The sequence below is a fragment of the Equus asinus genome, chromosome 12 (genome assembly GCF_041296235.1).
Source record: "Equus asinus isolate D_3611 breed Donkey chromosome 12, EquAss-T2T_v2, whole genome shotgun sequence".
In the NCBI taxonomy this organism is placed as follows: domain Eukaryota; kingdom Metazoa; phylum Chordata; class Mammalia; order Perissodactyla; family Equidae; genus Equus; species Equus asinus.
The window spans coordinates 29,646,995-29,665,439 of record NC_091801.1 but is presented as its reverse complement, the minus strand read 5'-3'; the positions used below and the strand labels follow the sequence as shown (position 1 = coordinate 29,665,439).

Sequence of the window (18,445 nt, the reverse complement as noted above, 5' to 3'; positions counted from 1 at the left end):
TTATTGTAGCTGTTTATAATCTGATTATGTAAATATATCACCTCTACTTTGTATGTTTTAAAGAAGCTTTGACTTTTAAAAATCTTTCTATTTATACTTAATACTTTCTACTGTGGCATCTTGAAGAGAGAATTTTTATTGCTGAGATTTTTCTACCTGATTAAAAGAAAACAGAGCAATTCAAACTCAGAATTTTCTAAGACCACTTTCATATACTGACACAATATTTTAGTAACTATCAGTAGTAATACTTTTACAAAATAAAATACTTAAATATCAGAAATATGACTGACTAAATGAAAGACTTCAAAAAGGTAAAGGACATTAGTTAAAGTATATCTGGAAATAGTGTTATGCACCTTTAGAAAATAAAAAAGGCAGAAGCTTACATAATATGCTACCACATGTGTTTAGAAAACAGAAAAACAAAAATATTTTCACATTTGTATGTATATGCATAAAACTTTAGAAAGCCACATAATAAACTAGTAATCCCGGTTTACCTTCAAGGAGAGGGAACCAGGAAGCTGCAAGCAAAAGAGGGAGGAAAACTTTCTACTCATTATGCTTTGTACCTTTTGAATTTTTAACCTTGAGAACATAGTACCTTCTAGAAGAAAAAAAAAAGGAAAGGTTTCTTTCTACAACTTCTTTATACAGAGGTTAGTAATGTTATTTTTTTAAGTGCTTAATTTTCTGTCAGAAAATTCAATTCTCTAAATCTCCCTATTAACCTGAAACATAACAGTAAGTTATTCTTTAAGAGGAAAATTTTGAGTTTAGCAGATTATAGACAGATTATATACATGAATATAAAAGTCACCAATATGTTGCAAAAAAGGAATAAGTATCTGGAAACCAGTTAAGCTAAAAGTACCCACACTCCATGAGAAGGAAAGCAAAGAACTTTCCTTAAATTATAAAATCCTAACAACTAAAAATTACAGGCTGTTTACATACAAACCAACAATCAACCGCTTATTAATTCTTAAAGAAAGCCCATGGCCATTTTATTAAATTCTATAATATTTTATAAATTTTATTTAATTTATATAGTTTTCATAGTAACAATTTCCATGAAAGGATAAATATATCAACTTTTTTTCAATTAATTAGACTCTGTTAGGATTGAGAAAGCATTCTTACACTTTTAAGAGATCACATTTCCTCTTGAAAAATATCAAAGCGTATTGGTAATTTTACTACTTGCCTTTAAACAGGGGTTGCAAGCACTCTTAATATGAAAATAAGAATCTATAAACATCACAAACCTGTGTGTAAGTACAATTCTTCTTTTTACATTTGCCACATGTGAATAAGTCAGTCTGGGTTCCACCTGTCTTGGCCATCTGATGCTCTCTGATGGCTTCTTTGGTCAAGTTTTTCCGCATCTCTTTGAGCTCATCACTAGCCATTTCCTGTTAGAGAGGTAGCAACATCACTCAGTTACAGGCATCTTCTATATATATATATATATATCCTGAATGCTTTTTATGTTCAGTTAGCATAATAATAATAGAACCAAAATCAATTTTTAAAGTTTTAAAGTGAAAAATTAACATTTTCCCTCAAAGGAGTCATAAAAATTTGCTTCCTTTTAAAATTTCTTCAAATACTTAAGTTTGTATGTGAAAATTTAATTACTGTTTAAAGGCTTATAAACAATGTAATCCTGTAGCAATGAGTACCTCTAGTATCTAGATTGTGGTCTCTACCATTATCCTCCCTAAAAAAGAAAACAAGGACTTTGGAGGAATGTCTGGTTCCAGTTTTAAGTCAGGAAACGCACAGGATAAGCCAGGGTCATCTTCTGGTGCCAGAAAGCATGAAGCTACCAAAGACTACTGTAGTTGAGTCAAGTCAAATGGACAGAGGAGCTAACATGAAGAAGTTCCCACTGGCCAAATATAGGACAATTTCTTTACCCATCAAAAAAATTACTGTAAAGAACCAACCCCCACTGGATAAATAAAAAGTCTCAAGTCCAAGATGATAAAAAAGGAGAGCACACACATGCAGAAACGGCAACAAAAGCCAGCACTGGCAATAACTAGGGCACCAACCCCTCATTCTGATAACTATTAAGTAAAGGGAGAGAATTATACATCTTCCCTGCCTTTCCTATCTAAACCAACAGGGTAATCACGAGCCCAAGTTTATAAGGATTTATTGCTTCTTTATCAAAGAAATCTAGCTAATAAATGTGAAAGGAATGACAGAATTTTATAAATCACTACTTTGTAACTCCTCATAAAATAAGCAATCCAGGCAAGGATCATCAGTGGATGAACACATTAGATGAAGGTTGACAGAGAACTTTACAATGGAGGAATCAGACAGTCGATACCCAAACCCACTGATCCATCTCAGCATGCTAAGAGTAGAGCAAGAGGACACTACGTGTTTTCTGACGTGATGCAATATGAAGCAAAAAGCACCACTTATGAAGTACTTATACAGAAAAATAAGTTGAACTTGCATGTAATCAAGCCTATTGAACCAGCTTCTGGTTTACAGAAATTAGAGGGGACAGAAGTTAAATAACATCATGAGGAAGAAACAAACAGTTCATAGTGTGGGATACAGTAGAAATAAACTGGTTTCTTCAACAGGTCAAGGTCATGAAGAAGATCAGGGAGGGGGAGCAAGGGTAGGAGAAGATACTGCTTTAGATTTAAACATATATAGACACTACCTTAAGACACTGACCTAAGGGTAATGTGCAGACTTTGGATCCTGATACAGAGTAAATGTATAATCTGGAAAATACGAGTATGAACTAGGTATTAGATAATACCAAGGAATTATTGTTGGCTTTGTTGGACACGGTGATGACAATTACGTAACAAAAATCTCTCATTTTGAAAGATACCTCTCGAGAATGTAGAGGTAAGGGGATATAATGTCTGAGATTTGCTTGAAAATAATTCAGGGGAGAAGAAGGAAAAAGAATAAAGGGATAGATGAAAAGAGTGACAAATTCTTGAAAATACTTGAAGCTTGGATGATGGCTATATGGGATACCATCAGACTATGTTCTCTAGTTTGTAAAAGTTTTCTTTTAAAAGAATGAGTTCTAAAAATACAGCAATTTTTCTTAGCCATATAGAAAGACAAATTCACTATCTTAGATGCTTAATAAAACAGACTACAGACACACTACAGCTATTATCTATGAACAGCTATGTCTACAAATAGCCAGCTATGAATTTCATTTTCCCAATCATTCCCTATATAAGTTTAAGGAATAGCCAATAAGATGTGACCAATTTTATAGGGTTTAATCAAGAAAAGAGCTTAAAGGTTACAAGGTCTGTTTGCAATTAGAGATGCAACTCTGAGCCTACACAAATCCATGACAAGTAAGAACAGTTTCGCTTTCACAAACGATTTAAGGCAATCACCAAAAGATCACGGTACAGCTGTGGAAGGGAAAAACTATGGATGCCAATAGATTCAATCACCTTAAGTAAATTTGTCTAGTAAAGAGTACATATATCACAATAGCTAATAACAATATATTATATACGTAGTATTTATATAGTACTTTATGATTTAAACAGACTTTACACTTGACATCATGGAATAACATCATGGAAATGTTATATTTAGATATACTCACCTCTGCTGTCATCCTAGCAAATAAGTCAGGAGGAATATTCCCACAGAGCACATTTTTCCTTAAATTTGGATTCTTTGCATCCTTAAGATTTGATATCCTACTTCGTACTCTATTTTTGTATTTCATGTCTGTATTCCTTATTTCTTGATATATAGGTACTAGGCCATTAAGGAAAAAAGGTTAAATTATAAAGGTAAGATCATTTTTTTCCTTTTCTACCAAAATAAGAATTCCTGAAATTTCTAAGCAGTTCACAAAAACTGCTTCCAATTTAGATTAAGTTAACAATAAAGCATTGTTTCGACATGACTCCTTGATCTGTAATTGGCAAATAAGAGTGACCCTACTTTTAGGCTATGGATGACTAATGCTTTCTTCTTAATGTTTAATGCCAGCAGCACACAAATTAAAAGGGTTTCAAAAAATAATTCAGTTACTCAAGCTGAGTGAGAAAACTTTTGAAAGAGAGCTTGAATTTATACAAGCTTTAACTTGCCCCAAATTGAATTCTACCAAAGATCCTAAAGTCTCAATGACTGCAGAGTTCCCCGGGGGCACTTCTGAGAAGAGACCATTATGGTAGCCCTGAAGGTTCTTTTCCTCCTTCAGCTCAGCAAGAAGTTTAGCAGGTTCTTCATCTCAACAGAACAGGCCACAGCAGAGGCTGATGCCTAGAGGAGCAACGCCATTTCCTCAACCAGGACAGTCCCACCATCACAATGCTCCCCATACCTAGATGTTCCCTGCTCCTCACACCCACGTGCAACACCCCTCTCCCGGAGGCCTCTCCGTGGTGCCCAGCATAAACACAGTTCCCTCCAGGATAATGAGCGCAAAGGATTGTGTATGCTTTGCTGAGTTCCCCCCAAATGGGAAACTTTACTTCACATTTACTAGTGTGTGTGTGTTTTCCATGCTTCTGGACAACTTCAGTTGAGATGCTACATTCCTAATTTGCAAGGCAGAAAAATAAAAATATTATCAATTTACTTTTCTTTTTCTGCTTTTTCTCCCCAAAGCCCCCAGTACATAGTTGTATATTTTAGTTGTAGGTCCTTCTAGTTGTGACATGTGGGATGCCGCCTCAACGTGGCCTGATGAGCAGAGCCATGTCCATGCCCAGGATCCAAACCAGCAAAACCCTGGGCTGCCAACACGGAGCACACAAACTTAACCACTGGGCCAAGGGGCCGGCCCCATTAATTTACTTTTGAATGACAGGAAAACAAGAATTAAATGACATAGATGGCCTTCTCCTTTTCCATCAAAACAATCATCAAGATGGGAACTGAAGAATAAAAATAAAAATTTCTATAAATGAAGAAAAATTTATAATTACTCTAGCAGATTACTTAAAAACAATTCTGAATATACACACAAAGGATATCTTCCTCAATTTGAGATCCTAATTCTTCCTCATCAGCTCCAATAGCGATGTAGTCATCTAAACACAGGCAAAAAGAATTGTCAAGAATAAGTGACTGTAACCTATCAAAAGAAAATTTCAATAGAGAATAAATTAAACTGCATTCCTATTTTTTCAACCCCATTTGCCTTACATAAAGAATCCTTTTAGTTTAGTTTCATTAGAATCTGGTCTCTTTACAACCCACTAGACTCTTCCTCTGGATTCACCTAATGTCCACAGTGCTCCTGCATTGATGACTTGTTATCCCTCAGGAGTGGGGAAGTAATTGATCTAGCAGGCAATTCCTCATTTCACAACTCCATAAATTCTGGTTGCTCCAGCAGAGAGTAGAGAAAGTAATAGAAAGAACTGTCTTGTCTCCTGTGACTCAGGCTTCAATGCAAAGAAACCATTCATTTCATCTGCCAATCACATATATGGACACACTCAGAAGACTCCTATGCAAATATTCAAAAGGACAGAAGGAAATATAAAGAAACTAGGAAGAAAAAAGAAAAAATATATAAAGAGACAGTAAGGGACTCAAAGTAGAAAGGGCAGAGTAAGGGAAAAAATAGGTCATACTAACTATGGTTCAGCACAATAGAAAAGAAAAAGGATGAATTTGTTTAAGATGATAAATACTCCTATATATGAAATTATAAAGCCGATATTTCACATAAGAATGGGTACCGTCAAATTAAAGTTCCCATATATAAATCAAGATCTCTTTTTCACTTAAAAAAAAGTAGAAAATGGAATTATGAATACAAAACACATACTAAATGTCATACTAACATTTAACAATGGGACCCAAATACAGGATCATTAACTTTCAATCTGGGGGATGGAGTAATTAATTTGCAGACTAAATATCAGGAGAAAAAAGATTTGTGAAAAAAGGTTTAAATTAATATGAATCCAGGGAGAGACATCCATATATTAGAAGGAAATCTATTTCTTGGAATTAAATAGTAGTAGGCACAGGCCCCAGTATGCCTATACCTCTCTGACTTCAGTAACCCCCATTAGTAACAACTTCTCCCTGAGCTAAGCAGTGGCGGGCAGCTGTCAACGGGATGGCACTGGTAAAACAGAGATATGGAGGTGGACAGGGGGGCAGTGGTGGTGATGATCAAAGGACGAAGCAATGAAACAAAATACACTAAACTTACCTCCTGTTCGGAGAGCTGCAGCAAGCATCTCCCTACACTTTAACCGTACAGAATCAGAAGTGCTTGGTGCCCGAGGAAAAGATGAAACATAAGTATCTCGAGCATTTGTCTCATCCTTTCTGCTGCTTACGTTGCCACTGGAGCTACTAAAAAACACATACACACACCCCCCAAAAAGAAATCAGGAAAAACTCTCTTAAAGTAACATCATTACTATTACTCTCTAAAATCAAAATTTTGGGGCCTAAATAAATGAGAGAGTATTTCAGTGACTCTTAGATTTAAAAAAAAAAATGCCTACAATAGATTAAAAAGAAGTTAAAATTTTAGTAAAGAGATACAAGTCTCATGTCTTTTTTTAACCAACTAAACATTTTACCTTGATTCTCCTTTTAAACATTAAACAATATTTTAGATAGAGAAAATATACATCACAGTTCAATAGAATAAATGAAACGCAAGGATCTTGGTTATGAGGAGAGGGGTGAAAAGACAGCACCAAAGACTATGCCAGCTTTCAACCAAAAATAGAGGGGAAGAAAATGTTTGAAAAACTGTTCCAATTAGACAACCAATGAGGTATACATTTAAAACACTCCCTTCTGGATAAAAATGCGTAGTGAAAAGTGAGTTGTGAGAATATAAAAATGTCTCAATTTCTCCCCAGAAACATCAACTCAATCAGGACAGTTTAACAATTTTCCAGTCAACCATTTCAACTGCTTCTGCTTTTCTTATAGTAAGACTCTCACCAAAATACTTTTCTGACCAGTTTCAATTAACTTTTATCACATTAGAGATACTTGTCATTCACCTTTCCAAAGACTAATTAAATCATCCACCTCCATAGATGTAACTTGCTGCACTACTGCAAGGAGACACCTTCTCATCTCCTCTCCAAAACAAACCTCACTGTCAGACTTCACAAACAGATCACCGTGGGCGAACAGTCATTCTGCATACCTTCTAAGTTTACTCATTTCCTTCCTGAAGCCGTCTCCGATTTCCCCCAGTACTCCCAAACTACTCTCTGCACACAGGTTTGCATTATGATGACTTTTCATATATTCTCTCCTGCTAGACTGAGCTTCTCAAAAGCAAAGACTAGGACTTACTCCTCTTTGTATTCCCAGTATGTAACATACCACCTGTGAGTGATGAATCAGCGAACAAACCAATGTTTAAGAATCCCACTTCTTAAATCCTACAATTAGTTGCTTTTGTCTCTCTGCCTTTAGCCAGATGCCTAGCTCATCCACTGGAAATACACTTTTGTCTCTCTGTACCTTTAGCCAAACGCCTAGCTCACTCATGGAGCCTTTTCCTCACTACCTTCACTATTGCTGGCCCCACGTCTCACATTCTGGTGCCTCCTTTCTAAGCATTTAACCACAATACTTTCTCCTTAAATTCTTAATACTCAAAGGGTCAAACCTTTCTCAGCTGCTGTTTCTCTAATCTTTGTAAAATGTTATTCAGAGTGTGTGTGGATAGATAGCAACCACTTACTTTGTCAAACTTCATACATGATAATTCTGTGGTTTTGTAGATAGGCTCTATCCCTAAACCTCAATTACATAAACTGATAAAAACACACCAAGAACTTACTCATCCTTCAATATCTATTTAAAATATTAGTCTAAACTTTCATATTTTATATTCAAGGCACTAAATCAGTGACTTTGAATGTCACTGAATAGGACAATTGGAAGCATATGTTAAAAAAAATTCATAAATTATGGCCTGTACTTTTCAAAAATATCACAGTCATGAAAAACAATGAGAGACTAAAGAATTACTCCAGATTAAAGGAAACTAAAGATATGATAACTAAATGCAATATGTGATCCTGGAGGATATTTTGGAAAAATCTTTTCCCCTTGCAATAAAAGACATTATTGGGACAATTGCTGAAATATGAAAAAGGTCTGTGGATTAGAAAAAGGCACTGTATCAATGTTAATGTCTAGATATTGACAGCTGTATTGTGGTTATATGTAAGAAAATGTCCTTGTTCTTAGAAAATACACAATGATGTATTTCGTATTTAGGGGTATAGGGCATAATGTATGCAAACGACTCTTATTTGGTTCAAAATAAAATTAGTCCATGTGTGTATCTATGTATACGCACACACGTATGCCCATATATATATATATATATAAATATCACTGGGGCAATTGGGAATTCTTTGCATTATTCTTACAATTTTCTAAAAGTCTAAAATTACCGCAAAACAGAAAAAACTGAATAAATTTTATTAACAACTGGCGTTTAACTCCATCTTTAGCTTACCTCTTTTATCATCAAGTTTAGTTAGTACTAGTATATAAAACAACAGCATACGGGATATTAATAATTGTTACTTTAATATGAGGAGTACATTATCAATTTTGGGAAAATAGTGAGAAATAAAGTTAAAATAGGTAGCCTCAAACTTGAGTGCACCAGAATCACCTGAAGGGCTTGTTAAAAACATATTTCTGGGCCCCATCACCAGAATTCCAGATTTAGTAGTTCCATGGTAGACCCCCAAAATTTGCTTTTCTAACAAGGTGCCAGGTTCTCTGCTCTTTCAGGGACCACACTTTGAGAACTATTGCTCTAAATCAATGTCAAGCGTTGAACTACAAGCTTCTCAAGAACAGTCAAACGGTACTTAATCTACTAATCTACATATCACTGATTACGCATCACCGTTGTTGCATACTGCACACTTCATGATGTGTGATAGGAAAGAATAAAGGCAAAGGCTTCATAAGAGCTTCATTATTGAACTTCACATTTTAAGTTCTTATGACAAATAGTTACACCGGGAAGGAAAAAAACCATAAAAAGGAGAATTAGATCCAGGGCCAAAAAAATCTAAAAAAGAAACATGGTAGACAGAGGAAGTAACTATTTGAATCCCTAATCAGTAGCTTCATTATTAGTTCTATCAGTGCTATCCTAGAGATTCCATTCAATTAAACTTGTCAAGTACAATGTAAATAATTTCTTCTTATTTATGTAGCGTCTTCTCTCTTTTACATTTCCAGGAAATCTTGTAAGAAACCTTAGAATATATGGCTGTATACATTTACTAATTCCGTTTGATTAGAAAATAGAAAGAGGAGTACAGATATGGGATCATAAGATCAGGGAGGAAGTGATGGTCGAGTAAAACTACGACTTTCAACATAAATGAATTTCCATAAAGCAAAATACCTTTCTTCTCTTGCTTCCGGGCTATTCTGTGACGTGATTGCAGTATCTTTTTTCTTTTCTTCAGGGTCTTTATCAGTCGATGGTCCATCTGAAAATTTATGAAATCTCTAAATTGTTAGAATTTGTTAAAAAAACCCCTGAAATTACTGCATGTTATCAGGCTATTTACGCAACAACAAAAAAAGTAAAATCCTAAGTTTTCAACAAGTAAAATGAAGTTTACGCAAGCTATTCTACTGGCATATGGACTTGGCTACTTGTCACAATGCATGCTCAGTCAGCATTTCCAAATAAACTCTCGTTTGGCAGAAACCACAAATTCATATGCCACTGGGAACCTAAAAGGGAAGAAAGCATACAACAAAGAGAAGGAAAGAATATGGAAAAAACATCAGCACTGTCATTTTAAAAGTAAAAGCAAAAAAGAATATATAGCAATATTATTTAAATAACCTTTCATGAAGTTAAAAAATTTAACGGGCCAGCCCCCAGGCCGAGTGGTTAAGTTTGCGTGCTCCACTGTGGTGGCTCGGGGTTCGTGGGTTCAGATCCTGGGCACGGACCTATGCACCACTCAAGTCATGCTGTGGCAGCATCCCACATAGAACTAGAATGACCCTCAACTAGGATATACAACTATGTACTGGGGCTTTGGGGAGGGAAAAAAAAAAAAGAGGAAGAAGAGGAAGATTAGCAACAGACGTTAGCTCAGGGCCAATCTTTCTCATCAAAAAGTATACTTCACACACACAAAAAAATTTAAGGTGGTAGCCAAAATACAAATAAATATTTCAGGGATAGTAAACAAAGAACATTTTCATAGAAAATATTTCAGGATCAGTAAGGTCTACCCAGCATCTCCTATATCTAAAATAATCTGTAAAGTAATACAGAGTGTACAAGCTTTAAGACTTAAGGAGGTGAGTGATTACAGATTAGGAAATAAAGTACATAAAATAGGTTGGGCCATCGCAATATTTTAGCACTGAAAAGAAACATTCATGTTTAAATCAACCAAAAGAGCCTCAAGAGAGAAATAGAAGAACACAGGCGGGAGCCGAACAGTTTCCTCCCTGTCTACCACCTAGTTCATGTTATGCTGAGGCAATAGCTCACTTCCTGAGACAGGTTTTTTAATCTGAATTCTTTTAGGCAGCTAAGAGGGAGGTAACAGGGAAAACTTTTGAGTCCTTTGCTTCTTAAAAATAATCAGCCTAAAATAATCCTCATGTTAAAGAGACACATTTTGGGGTGGCAAATTTTGTTCCCCTTCAGTACACTCTATGATGTTCATACAAAGGCAAAATCGGTTAACGATGCATTTCTCAGAATGCATCCCAGTCGTTAAGTGAGGCCTAACTGTAGTTGAAGCAAAATCTACGTACCAGGGGAAAAAAGGACAAGAAATGCAACAAGACATTAACTGAGAGCTGTATTTAGGATAGACTTAAGGAAGACTTTTTTCCTCTTCCAACTCTCCAAATTTTATTTAATGAACATGTAAATCTTTTAACATAAATTAAAAAGTTTTTAAAGGAGTATTTGTACTGGAATTAGATCCCTACAGGAAGTATAAAGAGTAAAACTTCTTTAAATTTAAGATTAAATAAGCATAAGTGCAATGTCCACTCTTTTCTCCCACAAAACGTCAATTATCTTTTCAGAAATAAAAATGCACGTATAGAGTTCTCAATCAACTTTCTATGACTCATTTTAATTACTTTACAATATGGAATTAGATTTAAAATTTAAATAAACGTAAGACTTTCAATATGTCTTTAAAGACTAGACTTTTTTAAAAAGTTTTTAATTCTGAAATAATTTGAAACTTGCACAAATCTTCTAAGAACAGTACAAAGAACTTTACTCAGATTCCCCAACTATTAATGTTTGGCACACTCGCCTCCTCATTCACTCACTCCCCCTTCCATATATATATACGTGTGTTGTATGTACACACACATACACACTCCATCACGTGCACACAGACATATTTCCTTTAAACCATCTAAAAATAAGTAGCAGACATCATGCTCCTTTATCCCTATTCATTGTGTATTCCCTGAGATAAATAAATCCATTTCTATAATCACAGTAAATAGTAAATTTAACAATGATACAATATTGTTTACTTACCTAGAGACCTTATGCAAATTCTGCCAATTATCTCAATAATGATCTTTATAGCAATGTTTTTTTCTGGTCCAGAATCCAATAAAGGAACACACAGTATAGCTGGTTTTTTTAAGACTAGACTTTCTTATGGGCTTTACAATGTTTAGTTCCTAGTTTCCAAGCTCTTGTAAGTAACAGTTTTTTATTATTACTACTGTTCTTTGAAATTTTAAAAGGTTCACTTTTTCTATTTTTTCTTCCATATAAGGCCAATAACTGCTTAGAGAAATAGCTGATTCCAGGGCTGGGGCAGGGAAGATAGATGAGCCCAAGACATTTTGTGTTGCCAGAAAGTAAGAAAGAGATTAAAAACAAACAAACAAACAAACAAACAAACTGAAGGGGGCTTGTCAACAGAGCTTTAGGAGCCAGTGTGAAGGGGTACCCAGTGGTCAAAACCGAGAAAATATAACTATCAAAATAAACACAAACAATAATGGATTATAATCCCTTATGTATAGAATAGGAATCCAAGCGTCCACACTAATAGATAAATAACTAGGAGGTGAAAGGAGGGTTCTTTCTTATAACAGAACGATGACTTATAAATACTGAAGAAGTGGAAGAGTTGGAAAATCACTATTTTGCAACCGTCATTGTAAAACATGGTTTGGACAAGAGTCAATGGATACTACATGGGAGGATCTGATGAGGAGCAAGATAGTTTTAGGATCTTAAAGTGTCTCCCACAAAATACCTATTAGGTACAAGAGTAAGAAAAATAAACTATGTACTGTATACCTTGACGGGGTTATCATAATGAACATCATGAATGCCTGTGGATGTGATGCCCTGAGAAGAACACAACATACTGACGTAGTTTCAACCTTAGATGCACAGTCTGATTTAATCACAAGGAAATAGCAGATAAATCCCAAATAAGGAACACACTATTAAAAACAAAAATGGAAGGGTGCTTGTATTCTTCAAAATGTCAATGTCATGAAAGACATAAAAACGCTTAAGAACTATTCCAGATTAGGAGGCTAGATACGTGATCCTAGACCAGATCTTGTTCTGGAAGAGGAAAAAAAGCTATAAAGGACATTACTGGAACAACTGACAAAAGTGCAATGTGCACTATAAAGTACTGCGCCAATGCTTAATTTTCCGAATTTCCTGTATTATGACTACATAAGAAAATAAACTTGTTTCAAGGAAATACACACTTAAGTACTAAACAGTAAAGCATGATAGATGTAACCTAATCTCAAATGATTCAGGAAAACCATCTGTCTGTGTACGAGTAGATACATATAGAGAAGATGGAAGAGAGAGAATATGACAAAACAAATATGCCAAATATTAAAGATTATCTAGAAAAAGGATGTATGTGAGTTCGTGTCGTTATTCTTGCAAGCTTTCTTAACTGAGAAAATTATTTCAAAAACCTTTTCCAAAAATATGACAACCTTTCTTGAAGAAATTTTCCTTTTACTCCAAGAAGCAATGCAGGTAAAAGTGCTGAAAAATAAGAAAGCTAAATTTGACTAGCTTAAAAAGTAAAACCCCCAATGAGGTCAAACCAGCGCCCCTCACCCTTATTTATAAGGCACTGATTTCAGTACATCCATACTCATAAAGAAAAAGCACAACAATCAAACGTTTGAATCAACCAGAACATCATAAATATATAAGGGAAGATCAACTATACCTAGTAACTTTTTCCAGGATTTGATGAGAGACTTTGCTAAAGATGTAACTTCTTCATCTGTACTCTGCTTGCGAATAGCATTTACTGACATTCCAATTCTTGTGGACTGTAAGGCAACAACAAAAAATTTGTACAAGCAATTTTATTTCAGACAATTCAGTGTTTCATTTTCCTCTTTCCCAGATTCCTGTTTTCATTTTAAAACAGAAAAAAACTTGAATTATTTGGGTTTTTAATTTTTCTTTTTGAAGATTAGCCCTGAGCTAACATCTGCTGCCAATCCTCCTCTTTTTGCTGAGGAGGACTGGCCCTGAGCTAACATCCATGCCCATCTTCCTCTACTTCATATGTGGGACGCCTGTCACAGCATGGCTTGACAAGTGGTGCATACATCTGCACAACTAGGATCCAAACCAGCGAACCCCAGGCCGCCAAAGCAGAATGCGCGAACTTAACAGCTGCGCCACTGGGCCAGCCCCTATTTGAATTCTCAAAATAGTATACCTATAGACTTAAGGCACATACATTTTCAGATGAAACACTGGACTCAAGGTTCTTATCACAGAGTTCTGAAAGCATATAACTTGCTACTGTTATAAGGCTGGCTAACTAGTAAATGAAATGATTCTTTCCATAAGAGAGACGCAAGAATAAAATATAAAATGTTTGTATTTATATGTAAGGTAGGCTAAAGCAATGATGACTAACATATGCATGTCTTTGTTTCTATACATTCTTCTACATAGTTTACTTCCTGCACCACCTGCTGCAACTTATGAGGATATCCAAACAAATAATATCATCTACAGAGGCTTAAAAAGCATTTTGGGGGGGCCTAAAATCAGCATATAATCACAGATATAAAAATGGACTTCACAGACTATAACATACGGTAATTTACTATGTGCGTAGCATTATGCTGGGAGCATCCAGAGTCATTACTTTTCCTAACGACCCTTCAAAGTTAACATCATTATCCCTATTTTTAAAGATGAAGAGATTGAAGGTACCGATAAATAACTTGCCCAGCATCACACCATTACTAATTGCCAAAACTGGGATTTTAATCCAGGTCTGTCCACCTCGAAAGTCCATGCTCTTTCCAGCACATCAATGGCTTTCAAATTGTCCTGAAAGAACATAAAAGCTATGACAGGACAATTATGGATGATAAATAAAAAATGCTAAATTATTTACTAAGTTCATTAGCAGACAATCTTTCAAAACATATGTCTATGAAAGAAAAAAATAAGAGAAGGAATTCTTAGTGGTAAAAAAAAAAGAGGGGGACTCCTGCTGTAAACTTTAAGGCAGAGAAATAAATGGATACTTAACATTTCCTTTCCTTCTAAATTATTCAACCCTCTCAACAATGACACAGATTCAGGACAAAAGTTTTGTTCAAGAATTTAGAATACAGTTGTCCCTCAGTATTCGCAGGGGTTTGGTTCCAGGACCCCCGCAGATACCAAAATCTGCAGATGCTCAAGTCCCTATATAAAATGGTAAACTACTTGCATATAAACTATGCACACTTCCCTTACACTTTAAATCATCTCTAAATTACTCAGAATGCCTACTACAATGTAAATACTATGTAAATAGTTGTTATACTGTATTGTTTTGGAAATAATGATGGGGAAAAAAGGCTGCACATGTTTAGTACAGACATAACCACTCAGAGGCCTTGTGATCTGTGATTGGTTGAATCTGCGGGTGTAGAACCCCAGGATATGCAGGGCTGACTGTGTGTGTTTGGCCAGAATGTCCGATGTTATATCTCTTGGAAAGCTGAGCAAGGCAGATAAGGTTCCAGAACAGAAAGACAAAAGGGACTCTGCAATTCTAAAACCCCAAAATGGTCTGGGATTAATGTTTTGGTTTTTTTTTTAATCCACAGAAAATGGTTTATTCCTTTTAGAAAATAAGATATGCTCTCAGAACTTTTTTTATTAAAAACACTTTTATTTACTTTAGAACTTTTCTAAAACACTATTTTGTCAGCTGATGAAGTAGCCACTTCAGCACAGAAAACTTTCCAGAGGCAAGTGCCTGGGCTGGATGCCACAGCTCACAACTGTGTGGACCAAGGGCTGTATCATCACATGCAGGTAACTGCTTGGAAGCGGGCTTTCAGCTTGTGGCCAGTGTATTGAGTGTCAGATCCGATTTCCCTGCCCAACGCCTGCAGCACTCCTTCTCCAGCACCGACTCACAGCTCTTCCTCACCCTCCCCCCACACACACCATCAACAAAATCTACTTTTTAAATGAGCGGAGGAAATCACTTGAGTTACTAATATAGTTCTGAAGTTTGGGACTGACACAGATTGGCAAAAAAAATGGAATTTTAGGAGGTGGTCAGAGATGAGCAAAGCCATAAGGAGAGCGTGAACAAATTGTGTGCTGTAGGGTGACTGCTTTTTAATTATTACAAGATGTTTTGATGACTAAAGAGTTAATGATTTCCTGCTTAGAAGCTAGGAAAACCCATATAAAGAATATAGGCATCTGTAAGAAACATGCTTATCTAAGGAAGAGATTGTCCAGTAAAGAATAATAAGAAATGAGGCTATTTGAGGCAGAGTGAAAAATAAAGATTGAGGTAGATTTTTTTTCCCTATTAAGGGAGTATTTTGGGAAAAGTAGAATAAGTAGACAGAAGAAAGGATTATGAAGCTATTTTACTTCGATAACCAAATCTAGATTTGCCTTTAAGAATTCTCTAGACCTTGTGGATTTTTCCTAAAACTGGTAGACTATAATTTACAGTATGTAATAGGAGGGCTAACAGTGTTTTGTGCTCAAATAACATTAGGAATTATACAGTTAAACAGGCTTCCTGACTGCAGGACTAATGAAAGTTTTTGAGATGAACTATACATCGTGAAATTCTACACAGAGAAAATGTGTGTCTTTGCCCATGGTTGGCCATCTGGTTTCTGCAGAACACCAGGTACACAGTTAGAAAGACAGTACCTTGGAAAAATGGAGAGTACATTAAACTGACTTAGGGAGTCAGATGCATATTGGTGGTGAAGGAGAAAGGAATGAGTAGTGAGATCAAGAGACACTGTCAACATCACAAGTAATAAGCAGATTGCTATGTTCTAGAAGACAATCACCTTTGTGATCACTCATGAGGTTTTGGCAAGATGATTCGAAGATAGCCATTAAAACTTAAGGTAAAAAAATATAAAGCTTCTATAAAACACTGCTGAAAGAAATTAAAGACTACGTAAACAAACGGAAAGGCATCCCATATTCACAGATTGGAAGATTGAAATGTGAAGACTGAAACACTAATCAAATCGAACTACAGATTCAGTGTAATCTCTATCAGAATCCCAAATGACTTTGTGTAGGAACTGAGAAGCTTATCCTAAAGTTCATATGGAAATGCAAGGGATCCAAAATAGTCAAAACAATCTTGAAAATGAGGAACAAATCTGGAGGACTCACAATTCCCAATTTCAAAATTTACTACAAAGCTACAATAATCACGACAATGTGGTCCTACATAAGGAGTGACATGCAAATTAATGGAATAGATTTAAGAATCCAGAAATAAATCCCTCTATTTTTGATCACTGATTTTCAATAAGGATGTCAAGAGAATTCACCGGAAAAAAGAATACAAAAAGGTGGAACAACTAGATATCCATATGTAAAAGAACAAAGTTGGATTTCTTCTTTATACCACACATGAAAACTAACTCAAAATGAATCACAGCTCTATACGTAAGAGCTAAAACTATAAGACTCTTAAAAGAAAACACAGAAATAAATCTTCACAACTTTGAATTAGGCAATGGTTTCTTAGATATGACACCTAAAGCACAAGCAACTACATAAAACATATATTAGACTACAGAAAAATTTTAAAGTTTTGTGCTTCAAAGACCACCACCAAGAAAGTAAAGATAATCCACAGAATGTGAGATAATATCTGCAAATTCTGTATCTGATGATGGACGTGTATCTGGAATACATAAAGAAGTATTACACCTCAAAGCAAAAAGACAAATTACCCAACTTAAAAATTGGCCAAGGATTTGAATAGACATTTTTCCAAACAAGATATACAAATGGTCAATAAGCACGTGAAAAAATATTCAACATCCTCAGTCATTAGGAAAATGGAAATCAATACCACAATGAGATATCACTTCATACCGACTAGGATGGTTATAATCAAAGACAGATAATAACAAGTATTTACAAGAACGTGGAAAAACTGGAGTCCTCATTTACTTGCTGTTGGAAATGTAAAATGGTACAGCCACTTGGGAAAACAGTCTGGCAGATCCTCAAAACATTCAACATAAAATTACCATATGACTCAGCATTACCACTCTTTTAGGCTATCTACCCAAGAGAAACAAAAACTTACGTTTACACACAAACTTGTACACGAATGTACATGGCAGCATGAGTCATAACAACCAAAAAAGTGGAAACAACCCAAATGTCAGTCACCTGATGAATGGATAAACAAAATGTGGTATATCCATACAATGGAATACTTATTATTCAGCCATAAAAACCAATGAAGTATCGATACACGCTACAACATGAATGAACCTTGAAAAGATTATGGTAAGTAAAAGAAGCCAGACACAAAAGGTCACATATTTTTTAATTTCATTTATATGACATCTCTAATAGGCAAATCTACAGAGACAAAAAGTAGATTGATTAGTGGTTGCCTAGGGCAGAAGATGGGGGGCAATCTGGGGAGAAATGGGGAATGACTGCTAAAAGTACGAGGTTTCTTTTTGAGGTGATGAAAAAGTTCTAGAATTGACTGTGGTCACAGTAGAATTCTTTGACCATACTTGTACACTTTAAATGAGTGAACTGTATGGTATGTAAATTATATCTCAATAAAGCAGTTAAAAAAAAAGAAAAAGAAAACAGATTGCACACAGCAGTGTTTACTATCCTCCCACAAAGTTTCACGAGGACATGGACTCGGTCTTGTTCACCACTACATTCAGCATATACAATAATACCTGGCATATAGCAAACAATTACTGAACGAATGATTCTACTATATATAAAAATTTACAAAATAGCCCAATCTGGTGTAGTATTTGTCTTCCTGTTTACTTCCTCACCTTCAACCCCACCAATTAGCCTTTACTGTATCACTCTTCTTAAAGTTTCTGTAATCTAATTGTAAACTCCAATGGACTCTTCAGT

The 18,445-nt window shown here is 35.4% G+C and overlaps 1 protein-coding gene across 2 annotated transcripts in view; it reads right to left on the bottom strand.

The window, feature by feature from the left end:
- TCEA1 (transcription elongation factor A1) overlaps positions 1–18,445 on the bottom strand; it is a 46,769-nt gene that overhangs the window by 7,072 nt on the left and 21,252 nt on the right. For both annotated transcript variants that reach the window (XM_044744161.2, XM_044744162.2), the window contains 6 exons: positions 13,242–13,347; positions 9,413–9,500; positions 6,206–6,351; positions 5,010–5,066; positions 3,623–3,777; positions 1,272–1,418 (listed from right to left, as the gene is read on the bottom strand). In XM_044744161.2, the coding sequence (XP_044600096.1) occupies positions 1,272–1,418; positions 3,623–3,777; positions 5,010–5,066; positions 6,206–6,351; positions 9,413–9,500; positions 13,242–13,347 (699 nt within the window). The remainder of the gene's footprint in view (positions 1–1,271; positions 1,419–3,622; positions 3,778–5,009; positions 5,067–6,205; positions 6,352–9,412; positions 9,501–13,241; positions 13,348–18,445) is intronic.